Genomic DNA, 19,715 nt, shown 5'->3' with positions numbered 1-19,715 from the left:
CCTTCCAGACTCGCATAAAACATCTCCAATCCAAAGTTTACAAAATAGCCTGCCAACACTCTACTCAGCAAATTGGATTCGGCCTATCACAGTGCCATCCGTTTTGTCACCAAAGCCCCATATACTACCCACCACTGCGACCTGTACGCTCTCGTTGGCTGGCCCTCGCTTCATACTTGTCGCCAAACCCACTGGTTCCATGTCATCTACAAGACCCTGCTAGGTAAAGTCCCGTTTTATCTCTGCTCGCTGGTCACCATAGCTGCACCCACCAGGTGCACGCGTTCCAGCAGGTATATCTCACTTGTCACCCCCAAAGCCAATTCCTCCTTTAGCCACCTCCTTCCAGTTCTCTGCTGCCAATGACTGGAACGAACTACAAAAATCTCAAACTGGAAACACTTATCTCCCTCACTAGCTTTAAGCACCAGCTGTCAGATCAGCTCATAGATCACTGCACCTGTACATAGCCCATCTATAAATAGCCCAAACAACTACCTCTTCCCCTACTGTATTTATTTATTTATTTAGCTCCTTTGCACCCCAGTATTTCTACTTTGCACACTCATCTGTCAAATTTACCATTCCAGTGTTTTAATTGCTATATTGTATTTACGTCGCCACCATGGCCTATTTATTGCCTTTACCTCCCTTCTCACCTCATTTGCTCACATTGTATATAGACTTATTTTTCTACTGTATTATTGACTGTATGTTTGTTTTACTCCATGTATAACTCTTATGTGTCGAACTGCTTTGCTTTATCTTGCCCAGGTCGTAGTTGTAAATGAGAACTTGTTCTCAACTTGCCTACCTGGTTAAAGGTGAAATTAAATAAAAATATATAACTGCCCTTTGGGCCAGCATAATCATAATGGGTTCCAATTGGTCGTTCAATAAAGTACGTTTGCAACCCTGTTACCTGCTATCCATTTGAAATCACAAAAATAAGTCAAACATTTTGCTTGCTCTGCATATAAAAGCCTAAGCTACCATTTATGTTTTTTTTATTAATAAAGATCAGACCATTTCAAAACATACAAGTATGGCAATGATAACGTACTAATGGCTGCAAACATTCAGTCTCCTAACTGTATCGATAGCCTCAGGAGGAATATTTAGTATTCTACATTACCAAAAGTATGTGGACACCTTGTCAAACATCTCATTCCAAAGTCATGGACATTAATATGGAGTTGGTCCACCCTTCACTGCTATAACAGCCACCACTCTTCTGGCAAGGATTTCCATTAGATGTTGGAATATTGCTGCGGAGACGTTCTTCCATTCAGCCACGAGCATTAGTGAGGCCTTGTGCCTGGGGGCATTGTCATGCTAAAACAGGAAAGGGCCTTCCCCAAACTGTTGCTACAAAGTTGGAAGCACAGAATCGTCTAATGAAACCAATGAAATACAGCACCAGACCTCTATTCCTCCTCCATGAACGGTGCAGGTAGCGCTCTCCTTGCATCCACTAAATCCAGATTTGTCTACTCCAGAGTCCAATGGTGGCAAGCTTTACACCACGCCAGCCGACGCTTGGCATTGCGAACGGTGATCTTAGGCTTGTGTATGGCTGCTCGGCCATGGAAACCCATTTCATAAAGCTCCCGACGAACAGTTCTTGTGCTGACGTTGCTTCCAAAGGCAGTTTGGAACTCGGTAGAGTGGATTTATTTTTTTACATGCTTCAGCACTCGGCGGTCCCGTTCTGAGTTTGTGTGGCCTACCACTTTGCAGCTGAGCCGTTGTTGATCCTAGACGTTGCCACTTCACAATAACATCACTTACAGTTGACCGGGGCAGCTCTAGCAGGGTAGAAATTTTACGAAACGACTCTCTGAAAAGGTCGCATCCGATGACGGTGCCACTTTGAAAGTCACTGAGCTCTTCTTTAAGGCCATTCTACTGCCAATGTTTCTCTATGGAGATTGCATGGCGGTGTGCTCGATTTTATACACCTGTCAGCAATGGGTGTGGCTGAAATAGCCAAATCCACTAATTTGAAGGGGTGTCCACATACACTATATATATATATCTTTAATATCCTCATCTCCAGTTAATAGGCACATATTCAGACAAGTATGACATCCCTGGCTGCAAAAAATAATTATTTATACATTATTCCATTCAAGATCTAACTGGCATTGATTGGCTTCAAGGCTCAATTTAATGAAATAATACTGTGAATCATCCTCAGAGAATAAATCAAGAAATGTCATAAGAATGACACTTGTGCAAATTATGAATGTGCTGCATGCTTTTTTGCAAAGCTTTGTTTCAATTGCTTCTTCAATCCAGTCCGATCTGTAGATTTTGGTACATTTCCAAATAAACGCTGATAGGATAAACCTTCTTCGACATTGACGAGCTCTGCCTCTGACTGATGGTTCCTTTGAACAAATCATATTCTAACATAAAAGGGTCCCTTTTTTTAGTCACTGTACAACTTTAAACCAAGCTTGACATTTTTACACAAATTAAACAATATGGCTATAGAGAGAACAGGTTATAGTAGCGATTTAAAAAAAAAAAAAAACACTTGTCCATTGATTGCTTGACCTCACAGGCAAGAACATTGCCTTGACTTGCTAATGATAGGTTATGCAAGTTTCCCCAGCTTCAAAGATGTTCCATTAGCCTTTTTGTGTTGTTGACACAGGTAGTGCCATTCTCAGTCTCTTGAAATGTTTAAGTTGACACTTCACATTTACTAACATCCATTTTTGTACATTCATAGGTGTCTTTAGCTGAGCTGTGAAATGTAACAAGATTTTGTGTAAACTGGTTTTAATCATGTTAGTAACGACATGTGTACCGCAGTTCTTGTATTTATATTTAAAAATAAAAATAAAAAAATGCGAGGAGTTCTGATTTAGAGTACCCAAGATGGCCGCCTAACGAAAAGACATTCAGTTTTCAGTATTGCTCTGGGTCTTGTAGGCCTGCTTGCGGAGGTGATTCTCGATCTCCTCGCGGAACACCAGCATGCCCAGGTGGGAATGGGAAGCCTCGTTCATGGCTTTGGACTGGATGCACATGCGATACTGTTCTGGAGTCAGCTCGTCTGCACACTGCTTCTCGTGCCACAGGTGGAAGAGGCCAGATACCGGCGTACGCGTCACAATCAGGTCGCTCCGCAGGTACTTCCTGTACAAGTGGACATCTTCCACACCCCAACCTTTCACTTCCAGGTCAAAACCTCCTAGAAAGTACAATTGAGGGGTAGAATATAATTGTCACAGTAAAAATATGTAGCAAGCACACATAACAATACTTATCAGTCAACACTGCTTACCTATATTGAGGAAGTCCGAGCGGTACTGACATGTCATTCCAAAGCCAAAATCTCTCCAGAATCCAGCATCTTTCTTGTGAATCTATACGGAAAGTACACTTGTCATTGGCGAGTTGACTAATGTCAACATTAAGTAACAATTAAATACAAAATATATATAGACAGTACCAGTCAAAGGTTTGCACACACCTACTCATTCCAGAGTTTCTTTATTTGTACTATTTTCTACATGATTGAATACTAGTGAAGACATAAAAACTATGAAATATCATGTAGTAACTAAAAGTGTTAAACAAATGACAGCTTTGCATACTCTTGGCATTCTCTAAACCAGCTTCATGAGGTAGTCACCTGGAATGCTTTTCCAACCGTCTTAAAGGAGCTCCCACATATGCTGAACACTTGTTGGCTGCTTTTCCTTCACTCTCTGGCCCAACTCATCCCAATCCATCTCAATTGGGTTGAGGTCATCTGATGCAGCACTCCATCACTCTCCTTGGTCAAATAGCCCTTACACAGCTTGGAGGTGTGTTTTGGGTCATAGTCCTGTTGAAACACAAATGCTAGTCCCACTAAGCGCAAATCAGATGGGATGGCGTATCGCTGCAAAATGCTGTGGTAGCCATGTTGGTTAAGTGTGCCTTGAATTCTAAATAAATCCCAGACAGTGTCACCAGCAAAGCACCATCACACCACCTCCTCCATGCTTCACGTTGGGAACTACACATGCAGAGATCATCCGTTCACCTACTCTGTGTCTCACAAAGACACGGTGGTTGGAACCAAAAATCTAAAATTTGGACTCATCACACCAAAGGACAGATATCCACCGGTCTAATGTCCATTGGTTGTGTTTCTTGGCCCAAGCAAGTATCTTCTTCTTATTGGTGTCCTTTAGTAGTGCTTTCTTTGCAGCAATTCGACCATGAAGGCTTGATACACACAGTCTCCTGTGAACAGTTGATGTTGAGATGTGTCTGTTACTTGAACTCCGTGAAGCATTTATTTGGGCTGCAATCTGAGGTGCAGTTATTTCTGAGGCTGGTAACTCTAATGAACTTATCCTCTACTGCAGAGGTAACTCTGGGTCTTCCTTTCCTGTGGTGGTCCTCATGAGAGCCAGTTTCATCATAGCGCTGGATGGTTTTTGTAACTGCACTTGAAGAACCTTTCAATGTTCTTGAAATTTTCCAGATTGATTGACCTTCATGTCTTAAAGTAATTATGGACTGTTGTTTCTCTTTGCTTATTTGAGCTGTTCTTGCCATAATATGGACTTGGTATTTTATCAAATAGGGCTACTTCTGTAAACCACCCCTACATTGTCACAACACAACTGATTGGCTGAAACGCATTAAGGAAATAAATTCCACATACAAACTTTTAACAAGGTACACCTGTTAATTGAAAAACATTCCAGGTGACTACCTCATGAATCTGGTTGAGAGAATGCAAACTGTGTGAAAAGCTGTCATCAATGCAAAGTGTGGCTACTTTGAGGATACTGTGAGAGGGGGGAAAGTATTTGATCCCCTGCTGATTTTGTACGTTTGCCCACTGACAAGGAAATGATCAGTCTATAATTTTAATGGTAGGTTTATTTGAACAGTGAGAGACAGAATAACAACAAAACAATCCAGAAAAACACGTCAAAAATGTTATAAATTGATTTGCATTTAAAATGAGGGAAATAAGTACCCTGCTCAAAAAAATAAAGGGAACACTTAAACAACACAATGTAACTCCAAGTCAATCACACTTCTGTGAAATCAAACTGTCCACTTAGGAAGCAACACTGATTGACAATAAATGTCACATGCTGTTGTGCAAATGGAATAGACAACAGGTTGAAATTATAGACAATTAGCTAAAGGAGTGGTTTTGCAGGTGGTGACCACAGACCCCTTCTCAGTTCCTATGCTTCCTGGCTGATGTTTTGGTCACTTTTGAATGCTGGCGGTGCTTTCACTCTAGTGGTAGCATGAGACGGAGTCTACAACCCACACAAGTGGCTCAGGTAGTGCAGCTCATCCAGGATGGAACATCAATGCGAGCTGTGGCAAGAAGGTTTGCTGTATCTGTCAGCGTAGTGTCCAGAGCATGGAGGAGCTACCAGGAGACAGGCCAGTACATCAGAAGACGTGGAGGAGGCCGTAGGAGGGCAACAAACCAGCAGCAGGACCGCTACCTCCGCCTTTGTGCAAGGAGGAGCACTGCCAGAGCCCTGCAAAATGACCTCCAGCAGGCCACACATGTGCATGTGTCTGCTCAAACGGTCAGAAACAGACTCTAGGAGGGCCCGACGTCCACAGGTGGGGGTTGTGCTTACAGCCCAACACCGTGCAGGACGTTTGGCATTTGCCAGAGAACACCAAGATTGGCAAATTCGCCACTGGCGCCCTGTGCTCTTCACAGATGAACAGACGTGACAGTCTGGAGACGCCGTGGAGAACGTTCTGCTGCCTGCAACATCCTCCAGCATGACCGGTTTGGCGGTTAGTCAGTCATGGTGTGGGGTGGCATTTCTTTGGGGGGCCGCACAGCCCTCCATGTGCTCACCAGAGGTAGCCTGACTGCCATTAGGTACCGAGATGAGATCCTCAGACCCCTTGTGAGACCATATGCTGGTGTGGTTGGCCCTGGGTTCCTCCTAATGCAAGACAATGCTAGACCTCATGTGGCTGGACTGTGTCAGCAGTTCCTGCAAGAGAAAGGCATTGATGCTATGGACTGGTCCGCCTGTTCCCCAGACCTGAATCCAATTGAGCACATCTGGGACATCATGTCATCCACCAACGGTGGAAATGCTGCACCACAGACTGTCCAAGAGTTGGCGGATGCTTTAGTCCAGGTCTAGGAGGAGATCCCTCAGGAGACCATCCACCACCTCATCAGGAGCATGCCCAGGCGTTGTAGGGAGGTCATACAGGCACGTGGAGGCCACACACACTACTGAGCCTCATTTTGACTTGTTTTAAGGACATTACATCAAAGTTGGATCAGCCTGTAGTGTGGTTTTCCACTTTAATTTTGAGTGTGACTCTAAATCCAGACCTCCATGGGTTGATAAATTTGATTTCCATTGATAATTTGTGTGTGATTTTGTTGTCAGCACATTCAACTAATGTAAAGAAAAAAGTATTTAATAAGAATATTTCATTCATTCAGATCTAGGATGTGTTATTTTAGTGTTCCCTTTATTTTTTTAAGCAGTGTATTTGACCCCTCAGCAAAACATGACTTAGTACTTGGTGGCAATCAGAGGTTAGACGTTTCTTGTAGTTGGCCACCAGGTTTGCACACATCTCAGGAGGGATTTTGTCCCGCTCCTCTTTGTAGATCTTCTCCAAGTCATTAAGGTTTCGAGACTGATGTTTGGCAACTCGAACCTTCAGCTCCCTCCACAGATTTTCTATGGGATTAAGATCTGGAGACTGGCTAGGCCACTCCAGGACCTTAATGTGCTTCTTCTTGAACCATTTTGTTGCCTTGGCTGTGTGTTTGGCGTCATTGTCATGCTGGAATACAGATCCACGACCCATTTTCAATGCCTTGGCTGAGGGAAGGAGGTTCTCACCCAAGATTTGATGCTACATGGCCCCGTCCATCGTCCCTTTGATGCGGCGAAGTTGTCCTGTCCCACCCCCAAAGCATAATGTTTCCACCTCCATGTTTGACGGTGGGGATTGTGTTCTTGGGGTCATAGGCAGCATTCCTCCTCCTCCAAACACGGCGAGTTGAGTTGATGCCAAAGAGCTCCATTTTGGTCTCATCCGACCACAACACTTTCACCCAGTTGTCCTCTGAAACATTCAGATGTTCATTGGCAAACTTCAGAAGGGCATGTATATGTGCTTTCTTGAGCAGGGGGACCTTGCGGGCGCTGCAGGATTTCCGTCTTTCACAGCGTAGTGTGTTACCAATTGTTTTCTTGGTGACTATGGTCCCAGCTGCCTTGAGATCATTGACAAGATCCTCCCGTATAGTTCTGGGCTGATTCCTCACTGTTCTCATGATCATAGCAACTCCACGAGGTGAGATCTTGCATGGAGCCCCAGGCAGAGGGAGATTGACAGTTCTTTTGCGTTTCTTCCATTTGCGAATAATCGCACCAACTGTTGTCACCTTCTCAACAAGCTGCTTGGCGATGGTCTTGTAGCCCATTCCAGCCTTGTGTAGGTCTACAATCTTGTCCCTGACATCCTTGGAGAGCTCTTTGGTCTTGGCCATGGTGGAGAGTTTGGAATCTGATTGATTGTATAAAAGACACCTGTCCACAGAAGCAAACTGAGATTAGGAGCACTCCCTTTAAGAGTGTGCTCCTAATCTCAGCTTGTTACCTGTATAAAAGACACCTGGGAGCCAGAAATCTTTCTGATTGAGAGGGGGTCAAATACTTATTTCCCTCATTAAAATGCATATTCAATATATAACATTTTTGACATGTGCTTTTCTGGATTTCTTTGTTATTCTGTCTCTCACTGTTCAAATACACCTACCATTAAAATTATAGACTGATCATTTATTTGTCAGTGGGCAAATGTACAAAATCAGCAGGGGATAAAATACTTTTTTCCCTCACTGTAAACAAATCAAAACATATTTTATATGAGTAACACTTTTTTGGTTACTACATGATTCCATATGTGTTATTTAATAGTTTTGATGTCTTCACTATTATTCTACAATGTAGAAAACAATAAAAATAAGTAGGTGTCCAAACTTTTGACTGGTATTGTGTGTGTGTGTGTGTAAGTTTGGGGCCACTTAGAAATGTCCTTGTTTTGAAAGAAGCACATTTTCTGTCCATTTAAATAACATAAAATTGATCAGAAATACAGTGTAGATGTTGCTAATGTTGTAAATTACTTTTGTAGCTGGAAACAGCTGATTTTTTATGGAATATCTACATAGGCGTACAGAGGCCCATTATCAGCATTACCATCACTCCTGTGTTCCAATGGCACATTGTGTTAGCTAATCCAAGTTTATAATTTTAAAAGGCTAATTGATCATTAGAAAACCCTTTTGCAATTATGTTAGCACAGCTGAAAACTGTTGCACTGATTAAATAAGCAATAAAACTGTCCTTTAGACTAGTTGCACTGATTAAAGAAGCAATAAAACTGTCCTTTAGACTAGTTGAGTATGTGGAGCGTAAGCATTTGTGCTTTTGATTACAGCTCAAAATGGTTAGAAACAAAGACTTTCTTCTGAAAGTCTATTCTTGTTCTGAGAAATGAATGCTATTCCATGAATGCTATTCCAAAAGCCAATACTTTGCAGAGACACCTTTTACAGCAATTACAGCTGGAAATATCTTAGGGTCTGTCTCTATAAGCTTGGCACATCTAGCCACTGGGATTTTTTCCCGCTCTGCTGGAAGCAATTTCCAAACGCCTGAGGGTACCACGTTTGTCTGTACAAACAATAGTGTGCCATTATAAACACCATGGGACCACGCAGCTGTCATACCACTCAGAAAGGAGATGCGTCTCCTAGAGATGAACATACTTTGGTGCGAAAATTGAAAATCAATCCCAGAACAGCAAAGGACCTTGTTAAAATGCTGTACGAAACAGGTACAAAAGTATCTATATCCACAGTAAAACTAGTCCTATATCGACATAACCTGAAAGGCCGCTCAGCAAGGAAGAAGCCACTGCTCCAAAACGGCCATAAAAAAGCCAGACTACGGTTTGCAACTGCACATGGGGACAAAGATCGTACTTTTTGGAGAAATGCCCTCTGGTCTGATGAAACAAAAATAGAACTGTTTGGCCATAATGACCATCGTTATGTTTGGAGCAAAAAGGGGGAGGCTGAAGAACACCATCCCAACTGTGAAGCACGGGGGTGGCAGCATCATGTTGTGGGGGTGCTTTGCTGCAGGAGGGACTGGTGCATTTCACAAAATAGATGGCTCCATGAGGAAGGGAAATTATGTGGCTTAAGGACAACATAGTCATGGTATTGGATAGGCCATCACAAAGCCCTGACCTCAATCCTATAGAAACTTTGTGGGGAGAACTGAAAAAGCATGTGTGAGCAAGGAGGCCTACAAACCTGACTCAATTACATCAGCTCTGTCAGGAGGAATGGGACAAAATTCACCCAATTTATTGTGGGAGGCTTGTGGAAGGCTACCCGACACATTTGACCCAAGTTAAACAATTTAAAGGCAATGCTACCAAATACTAATTGAGTATGTAAACTTCTGACCCACTGGGAATGTGATGAAAGAAATAAAAGCTGAAATAAATCTACTATTATTCTGACATTTAAATTTTTTAAAATAAAGTGGTGATCCTAACTAACCACTCAGATTAAATGTCAGGAATTGAGAAAAACTGAGTTTAAATGTATTTGGCTAAAGTGTATGTAAACTTCCGACTTCAACTGTACATACATACACTATTTTTTGAGGTACTTACAAGTTGACTTTCAATGGGGGGAGCCAGCTCCAGATTTCCATAGACTATGGCAGGATTATACAAACTGAAAACCACCGGATAAAAGACTCTCTTGTCTACAAGAAAAAAAAACACAAAAAGGGATGGGTTTTACATATAGTATATTTTAGTATAAATTACACCAAAATGCATATAGTACATGTTTAGAAAAAAGTCACACCACCTGCATTAAGTACTCATAATTAGAAATTAGGAAACATGGATGTGTAGGCTAATGTTTTGGTAGAAGTCACCTACTTGGAGCGGTGTGAAGACGGCAGGTGTTGAGATAGTCCAGTGTGAAGTAGATATCCACATCACAGAAGAACATCAATACGTCACCCTTCTTCCAGGTATGGGCACCGATGTCTAGACCCCTGCCTCTGGAAAACTCCTCGTCCACTGGGATAAGTGTGTAGTTGGAAAAGCTTGCCTCCCTAAAAACCAACAATGCCATTTAAATAGAGGTGTTGTTTGAGCCCGAAACTTAACATCAGTCAATCACACTCAACCAAGCAACTCAAAACATTGGGTAGATTCCTTCCTTGATGTCTTGACTAGAAAATAACATAACATATGGACAAGTGAGAAATGTACGAGCAGTAAAATCACATAAATCCTTTCTTTCATATTAAAAGACAACAAACCTGGACATTTTTTCCAAGTAAGACTTCACCTCTTGTAAGCCCTCTTGTCCAAAGTAGACCACTGTAAGATGCACTCGCCTATCGTGTTCTATGCACACTTCCCTGCAAACAAAAATAACTGTTACCACAATCTTCACAAATACTAGGCATAGGCTGCATATTGCCCTTTTCACGTGACTCACCACCACTAACCTGAAGTTGTGTAGGAACTGTGAGAATGCCTCTGTTCTGCCTGCCAACGGCACAATGATATTAATGATGACTCCAGTTGTTTCTACAGACGTGCTTCTGACTTTCATTAAAGGACCAAAAGGACGGAAAAGAGTGACATGGCGGAAGTTGTCGGAGTCCTCTTTTGCAAAGAAGAGTTCGTAGAGTGTGCCCTTGTCCCGTTCTGTTCTGTACAGCCCTGCCCACATAAAGGGGAAACATCAGTTTTGTCAAACATAGGGAACAAATATTGTTCAACTTTACAGGCTAGATTACATTTTTGCTTGCATGAAACAAGCAGATAGTGGGGTTCCCATGCTGGCCCTCAGCCACTCCACATACACCGAGTGTACAAAACACTAGGAACACCTTCCTAATTTTGAGTTGCATCCCCCTTTGCCCTCAGAACAGCCTCAATTTGTTGGGGGCATGGACACTACAAGGTGTCAAAAGCGTTCCATGGGGAAGCTGGCCCATGTTGACTCCAATGCTTCCCACGGTGTGAAGTTGGTTGGATGTCCTTTGGTTGGTAGATCATTCTTGATACAAACGGGAAACAATTGAGCTTGAAAATCCCAGCAGCGTTGAAGTTCTTGACACTCAAACTGGTGTGCCTGGCACCTACTACCATACCTTATTCAAAGGCACTTACATTTTTTGTCACCTGGATTCACCTGGTGAGTCTATCATAGAAAGAACAGGTGTTCCTAATGTTTTGTACACTCAGTGTATGTGGCAGCACTAGCACATCTGATTTAATTAGTCAATCTATCATCAGACCCATAATTAAATCAGCAATGCTGGTAGTGGAATAAATCATATGTGGAGTGGCTGGGGGGGCCCCGAGGATCAGGTTGAGAACCACTGTTATACATTACCCCAGTATTAGCGCTCTTACCCTCAGTAAAGTGGCTCTCAGTGTAGGTCTGCCTCTGCATGGGCACATCATCCTCCTGGCCATCCTCCTCATCTGGGTTGTTTATGACGTCCAGGGCTGCCTCAATGACCTCCACCAGCTCATCCCTGCGGTCCTTCCGCACAGGCTTCTCCTCTGGGTGCCTGGTCAGCCCCATCTCCAGCTGATACACCTTACTAGAGGTGAAGCTCTCGAAGGGGACCAGGGCATACTCGCTGGGCAGTCGTGCTCCCGTGTTCACCTCGGCTTTGTCGATCTGGGAGTGGAGGAATTCAAGAAGATCCCCAGGCTCCTGGTCCTTGGTTTCAACAAGCCCCTGGACCCCGGGACCTTCCTTTCTGTCCTGCAGGACCTTGAGTTTCTCACTCATCTCCTGGAGCTCCTGCTTGAGTTGGGCGATCTGCCGCTTGAGGCTGGCGGAGCGGCTGAGGTACCGCTCCTCCTGCTCTTGCAGCAGTGCCTGGTAGTACTCCTTTCCATGGGACTCCCCTCCCAGGCCAGGCAGGACCAGGCTAACATCAGCTGGGGGAGTGCACTCCAGCAGGTAAGCAAAGAGGAGGAGGACCAGCAACAGGAAGAGCCCCAGGAGCATCCAGCGCATCCGGCCCTGCAGCGGCAAGCTTCGCCTGGGCATCACACTCGCATGCAGTCTATGGGTGACAAGTCTGCATTCCCCTTCAACGTCAGGGAAATCTACTTTAAGATGTACAGAATTAGGCCCAATGCATATTCTAGGATTGTTCAAAAGTTCCCTTTAATTAACAAGTTATATTAGCAACTCAAGTTGGATGTTTGTTCGAGTGCAGCTATAAAAAGCTATTTTGTTCATTCATGTCACATCATTCAGATAAAGTCAGGAACACCTCGTGTGTCTTGTTTGATGGGGAGTTACATTGTGAGTGGTATCCATTTTCATTCCTTCCATCAGTGTGTATTTAGAACCTTTAGGAGAAAATGCAAATCAGTAATCAATATGCTGATAACAAATTATGCAAGAAAATAAATGCTGGTGAAATAAATGCAATGTTGACCTAGGTATGATTTCAAGAGGAACTTGAATTTCATGATATTTTACTAGGTTATACGAGGTAACTAGAATAGACTGTCCTTTGAACCACTTTCCCTCAATGTGATTTTTATTTAAGACTCGATCTCAGGGCTGTGTCATACAAAGCAGCAATGTCTACTACTATTCTGCTAGCAGGACTAACGATGACGTCACTTTCCTGTGGTAAACTTCAAAATAAAAGCCTGCATTTCAAAACATTGCAAGGTGGAAAACTAATTCAAAAGATATTACATTTTAATCAATGACGATTTCTCTTACATGTCTATTTAAGACAACTATCTAAAAATACAGATTGCTATTTTTTATTTTATTTAACTAGGCAAGTCAGTTAAGAACAAATTCTTATTTACAATGACGGCCTACACAGGCCAAACCCGGACAACGCTGGGCCAATTGTGCACTGCCCTATGGGACTCCCAATCACGGCCAGTTGTGATACAGCCTGGATTCGAACCAGGGTGTCTGTAGTAGAGGTCGACCGATTAATTAGGGCCGATTTAAAGTTTTCATAACAATCGGAAATCGGTATTTTTAGGCGCAGATTTGCCCCCCCAAACTTTTTTTTACACCTTTATTTAATTTTTATTTAACTAGGCAAGTCCGTTAAGAACACATTCTTATTTTCAATGACGGCCTAGGAACGGTGGGTTAACTGCCTTGTTCAGGGGCAGAACGAGAGATTTTCACCTTGTCAGCTCGGGCGACCTAATCTTGCAACCTTACAGTTAACTAGTCCAACGCAATAACGACCTGCCTCTCTCTCGTTACACTCCACAAAGATTACGCCTGTTACGCGAATGCAGTAAGCCAAGGTAAGTTGCAAGCTAGCATTAAATGTATCTTATAAAAAACAATCAATCATAATCACTAGTTAACTACACATGGTTGTTGATATTACTAGATATTATCTAGCGTGTCCTGCGTTGCATATAATCTGACTGAGCATACAAGTATCTAAGTATCTGACTGAGCGGTGGTAGGCAGAAGCAGGCGTGTAAACATTCATTCAAACAGCACTTTCTTTGCGTTTTGCCAGCAGCTCTTCGTTGTGCGTCAAGCATTGCGCTGTTTATGACTTCAAGCCCATCAACTCCCGAGAAGAGGCTGGTGTAACCGAAGTGAAATGGCTAGCTAGTTAGCGCTCGCTAATAGCATTTCAAACATCACTCCCTCTGAGCCTTCTAGTAGTTGTTCCCCTTGCTCTGCATGGGTAACACTGCTTCGATGGTGGCTGTTGTCGTTGTGTTGCTGGTTTGAGCCCAGGGAGGAGCGAGGAGAGGGACGGAAGCTATACTGTTACACTGGCAATACTAAAGTGCCTATAAGAACATCCAATAGTCAAAGGTTAATGAAATACAAACGGTATAGAGGGAAATAGTCCTATAATTCCTATAATAACTACAACCTAAAAATTCTTACCTGGGAATATTGAAGACTCATGTTAAAAGGAACCACCAGCTTTCATATGTTCTCATGTTCTGAGCAAGGAACTGAAACGTTAGCTTTCATACATAGCACATATTGCACTTTTACTTTCTTCTCCAACACTGTTTTTGCATTATTTAAACCAAATTGAACATGTTTCATTATTTACTTTAGGCGAAATTGATTTTATTGATGTATTATATTAAGTTAAAATAAGTGTTCATTCAGTATTGTTGTAATTGTCATTATTACAAAGAAAAAAACATTTGGCCGATTAATCGGTATCGGCTTTGTTGGTTTTGAAAAATCATAGTCGGTCGACCTCTAGTCTGTAGTGACGCATCTAGCACCGAGATGCAGTGCCTTAGACCGCTGCGCCACTTGGGAGCCCAATTGTAATCGTTAATAAGGACTGGGGAGTTTTTCAGGATAAAAAAGAAACGGGATGGTGTTAAGCACAGGCAAAATCTTTGAGGAAAACCTGGTTCAGTCTGCTATCCACTAGACACTGGGAGATTAATTCACCTTTCAGCAGGACGATAACCTAAAACACAAGGCCAAATCTACACTGGAGTTGTTTACCGTGTGAATGTTGTGTGGCCGAGTTACAGTTTTGTCTTAAATCTGCTTGAAAATATATGGCAAGACCTGAAAATGGTTGTCTAGCAATGATCAACAACCAGCTTGAAGAATTTTGAAAGGAATGGAAAAATGTTGCACAATCCAGGTGTGGAAAGCTCTTAAGAGACTTATCCAGAAAGACTAAAAACTGTAATCGCTGCCAAAGTTGATTCTAACATGTATTGACTCTGGGTTGAATACCTATCTAATCAAGATATATTAGTGTTTTATTTTTCATGATTTAGTTTTACAAGTGTTAGAATTTTTCCACTTTGACATTACAGAGTATTTTGTGTAGATCGCTGACAGAAAATTACAATTAATACAATTTTGTAACAACAAAATGTGGAAAAAGTCAAGGGGTGTGAATACTTTATAGTGTCATTTCATGAGGGCACTAAATAATACAGATTATTGCTGACCTTTTACTACACTCATTCCATAGGCCACAACACAAATCACTGTATATTAAATACATATTGGCTTATAGTGAAAAATCTATTATTTGTGCTGATGTAAAAGAGGGGTTGGGTACTCAGTAGGGTCTGTACAATCTATATACGGTGTAATTTCATGGGGCAGTGAATAATACGGAGTGTTGCTGGTCTTTTACTACACCCATTTGATAGACAAAGCAAATCACTGTATTTGAACTATATATTGGCTTATATAAAAATATAAATAAATATATATTATTTGCGATGATGTAAATGTGGTGTTGGGAGTACTTTTTAGCTTACCCTGTTCACTTCCAGTGTGTAATAAAATGCCATTCCATGCTACCGACTTCCATGCACACTGAGGTGCCAATTACTGATTATAAGTAGGTGATTAGTTGAGAAGCCAACTGCTTCAAAGACACAATGAAAACAATGATGGACTGGCATACCTCTTAACAACCTAGATTAACCTAATGCTGATGAGCCGGCTGCATCTTGGCTTTATACATTTAAATCAGCCCAAGGCCAGCCTTAACATGTGCCAAAAAATTGCATCAGGACAATTGCTTGGCCTGACAAATAAATAGTTTGCCGCTAGGGCTTAGGTTCTGGATTGAAAGTCACAGGAATCTGTGTTGTTTTTTGGCAATTGTGTGAACATTTTATTTGCCTCCTCATAAAATATGTGCTCACTATGAAATGCCTAAACTCATGGATCATACAGCCCATGTCTCCCAATTGTCATTTGTGAGAAAATACAAGTTACTATTACTTTGCCTTTGTCTTATTAGAAATCCTGTCTTATTTTAAGCAACAATCATAAGTAGAAACACTTTCAGTAAAAAGCTGAGGGATGGTGCTGGAGAAATGTACCACTCAAATTCAGACAGAGCTATGGATGCAATGACTAACCATCCATGATATCAAAGTTATAGTTTTAACCATGTTTTGCGGCTACAGTTGCGGCTACAGTAGCCAAATGCATTTAAACTCAAATATTTTTTGTATCTCACATTGTTCTGGTAATTCTCACATTGAAATTTCATCGGGAGGAAGGATGTTTGACATGCTTTTTACATTTCTATCTCAATTTTTGAGAAGTTGAAAGTGGACATTTTAGGCTCTTTTTAGACCAAAACACACCTCCTGAAAGACCCTATCTGTGAACTGTGTAAGATTTAGATTCATGGAATAAATCCAAACAGATTGTGATATGAAGTAATTCACTTGGAGAAGGTCTCACCACACCCAATGATGGTGAGGAATCAAGTTTGGCGTGACAGGAGCTACCAAAGCAATTAACATACAACTAGAACATGCTAATGATCAGATGGCTACACTGCAGCCAAAGATTTCGATAACTAACCCAAGATAGACCACAGCCTGTCTTTTCCAATGGGAACAAGTGAGTCATAGTGGACAGAACAAGGAATGATGTGGGCAGAGCCAAGCACGAGCTAGCGAGATCCTACTGGCCCGTTCGAACATACATTTGCATATTTCCGTTAGGGAATGCCTACTCTGTGAAGTGCGCTTGTGCAATAACTCAATTCGCCTTTGCGTTCCTTCTGAACAATGTCTCTTTTTTTTTTACTTTGGAAAAGAGTAAAGTCTACAAAACATTGTCCACTCTGTTCGTAACATATTCTAATTTTGGGAAAAGAGAACTTTGAGATCAAATGTTTCATTGATGAGAAAATTAGTATAATGTAGGCCATAATCCATCTGGTTCCATCTTTCCCCACTGCCGGCCACTGGGCTTCCTCTCACTACTGCATTTGGTAGTGAGTGGAAACCCGACGCTTCACCTTTATACATCCGGGGAAATATCTGTCTCATTGTTCTATCTGTTCTGCTGTAGCAGCACTCCGTATTATTCAGTGCCCCATGAAATGACATCATATAACTCTACAGACCCTACTGAGTACTCCCAACCCACATTTACATCGGCACAAATAATAGTTTTTTCACTATAAGCCAATATGTATTTATTATACAGTGAATGGAGTGGGTGGAGTAATGAGTCACCAGCACTCTGTATTAAACCAGTTGTCCTGCACAATAGACCGATTTCAAATTTGTAGATTGAATAATTCCAATTACATATTGTAACGACCCTGGGTTTATATGCGCGGAAATCGACCCTGCCACACGAACATGCTTTTTAGGCACAGTCGATAGCGCGCCGGACCTCGGGCTCGAAGGTCGAGGGTTCGAGACCTGCTCCCTGCCTGTTTCATTACAATATATTTGTATTTGATTAAAAGTGTATTTCTTTACATATAGCCTACTACACAATAGCTTTCAAGACATCAGTATTGGTGTAAACCTTCTAAAGAAATATTTGTATGAATATTAAAAGTACGTCAAATTATCCATTAATTTTTTTCAAAGGTGGTTGCAATACTATGAAAAACAGTTGTACCGCACCGGAGTGACAAAAAATATCTACCTTCCCAAAGTGTAGGATGTCTTTGTAGTGGGCCTATTATTTTGAAAGATAATTCCGCGATCCTGCTGACAGGAGAACGTTAATGCAATGTCTGCTTATGTAACTGCTACCTCTAGGAAAATAGCTAGCTAACCAGCTACACTACAACGTTAGCCGAGCCTATATGAGCTTGTGGCTAGATAGATAACAACCAAACTACAAAGGGAACCAGAGTTGGCTAGCTGGGAAGCTAGCTAACACCTAGATACGTGTAAACAACGGCTTGATTGGAGCTGGTAGTGTTGTTTAGCTAGTTAGCTAGCTATATATCAACAAATATTTGCGTCGAACAGTAAAATAATATTTTTAGCAAATACTTACTCATATAGTCAGACCTCCTTTCAAGGAATAAAACGCAGTAACATCAAAAGGTATGCTAAACAACGCCACAGAGGGAAAGTGGACTGATCGAAAAAACTATACTTCCGGGCGGCCAAGGCGTTTCTGTAGCTACTTCAAAATAAAAGTTCATACATTTGCAGATAGCAATAGGCGAAATGTTCATAAAAAACTAAATGAAATGTTAAACAAGTGAAAGACGTATGACACAGCCAGCAATTAAAAAAGACAACTCAAGTTAATCAATCAATTATTAAAGTTAATTAAAAGTATAATAAATGCAAGTGCATTTAAAGGGATGGCAGGTAGCCTAGTGGTTAGAGAGTTGGACTAGTAACCGAAAGGTTGCTAGATTGAATCGCCGTGCGGACAAGGTACAAATCTGTTGTTCTGCTCCTGAACAAGGCAGTTCACCCACTGTTCTTAGGTCGTCATTGTAAATAAGAATTTGTTCTTAACTAAAGGGGCGGCAGGTAGCCTTGTGGTTAGAGCGTTGGGCCAGTACCCTGAACAAACCCACTGTTCCTAGGCCATTGTAAATAATAATCTGTTCTTAAACGGGCTTGCCCAGTTAAATAAAGGATAAATACAAATACAATGGTGCCTTATTTCCCATCCAGGCTGCTTTTAACATCTGAAAAGACAAACTTTGATTTGAGTGATAACTTATTAAGAATAAATAAGGAAAATTATTTTTCACTCAGCTGGCAGTAGCACATGATGCCTTTATGTACAGCTGAAGTTGGACGTTTATATACACTTAGGATGGAGTCATTAAAACTCATTTTTCAACCACTACACAAATTTCTTGTTAACAAACTATAGTTTTGGAAATTTTGGATGACACAAGTCATTTTTCCAACAATTGTTTACAGACAGATTCTTTTTATTTATATGTCACTGTATCACAATTCCAGTGGGTCAGAAGTTTCAATATTAGGCAATGAGTTTGAAAGTAGGCCTTGAAATACATCCACAGGTACACCTCCAATTGACTCAAATGATGTCAATCAGAAGCTTCTAAAGCCATGACATAATTTTCTGGAATTTCCTAAACTGTTTTAAAGGCACAGTCAACTTAGTGTATGTAAACTTCTGACCCACTGGAATTGTGATTACAGGGAATTATAAGTGAAATAATCTGTCTGTAAACAATTGTTGGAAAAATGACTTGTGTCAACACACAAAGTAGATGTCCTAACCAACTTGCCCGAAACTATAGTTTGTTAACAAGAAATTTGTGGAGTGGTTGAAAAACAAGTTTTAATGACTCCATCCTAAGTGTATGTGAACTTCCGACTTCAACTGTATCTACCTCAAATACCTCAAACCCCTGCACAGTGATCTTGTACTGGCATTGGTACTCCCTTTATATAGCTTAATTCTTGTGTATTTTCTTCCTCTTGGGTTACTATTTTTATTTTCAAATGTGTAAATCTGTGTAGTCGAAGTAATTATTTGACAGTAACGTCTACACCTGTTGTACTCAGTGCATGTGACAAATACAATCATTTCTTGCAAGGCAAGAAATTCAATTTCTTGGAATTAATTTACTGCAAACAAATATAGCTTTTGCATGACGGGATGGCTATAACCTCTAACACTGGGCAGCAAGTTCAGTATGTTAGGTCACGTATATTCTATTTAGACAATGGCTGAATGGCAGTGGTAAATATCTTTAATTAAATGCTTGGATAGGACTTTGTCATTAAAAGCACAATCTCATTCTGTCAGGGCAAATCAAGGAGTTCATTATGGCACAGAAGCCATTTTCCATCCCCTAAAATAATGTTATATTGTGCAATCT

General features: G+C 41.4%; 1 protein-coding gene across 2 annotated transcripts; it reads right to left on the bottom strand.

Annotated features, from left to right (window-relative positions):
* Positions 1-969: 969 nt before the first annotated feature.
* LOC109899584 (chondroitin sulfate N-acetylgalactosaminyltransferase 2-like) lies at positions 970-18,019 on the bottom strand. Of its 2 annotated transcripts, none has more exons than XM_020494944.2 (9): positions 17,891-18,019; positions 12,387-12,465; positions 11,506-12,219; positions 10,590-10,806; positions 10,398-10,499; positions 10,009-10,187; positions 9,733-9,827; positions 3,299-3,380; positions 970-3,205 (listed from the first exon to the last, which is right to left on the bottom strand). In XM_020494944.2, exons 3-9 carry the CDS (start codon positions 12,155-12,157, stop codon positions 2,913-2,915), a joined length of 1,620 nt encoding a protein of 539 aa, XP_020350533.1. In that variant the 5' UTR covers positions 12,158-12,219; positions 12,387-12,465; positions 17,891-18,019; the 3' UTR covers positions 970-2,912. The 2 variants fall into 2 exon arrangements, with proteins under 2 accessions (XP_020350533.1, XP_031691742.1); XM_031835882.1 differs by having other exon boundaries at positions 11,506-12,216.
* Between the last annotated feature and the right edge of the window lie 1,696 nt (positions 18,020-19,715).

The sequence above is a fragment of the Oncorhynchus kisutch genome, linkage group LG11 (assembly GCF_002021735.2).
Source record: "Oncorhynchus kisutch isolate 150728-3 linkage group LG11, Okis_V2, whole genome shotgun sequence".
Lineage (NCBI taxonomy): Eukaryota > Metazoa > Chordata > Actinopteri > Salmoniformes > Salmonidae > Oncorhynchus > Oncorhynchus kisutch.
This window is presented reverse-complemented; position numbering and strand designations above follow the sequence as displayed.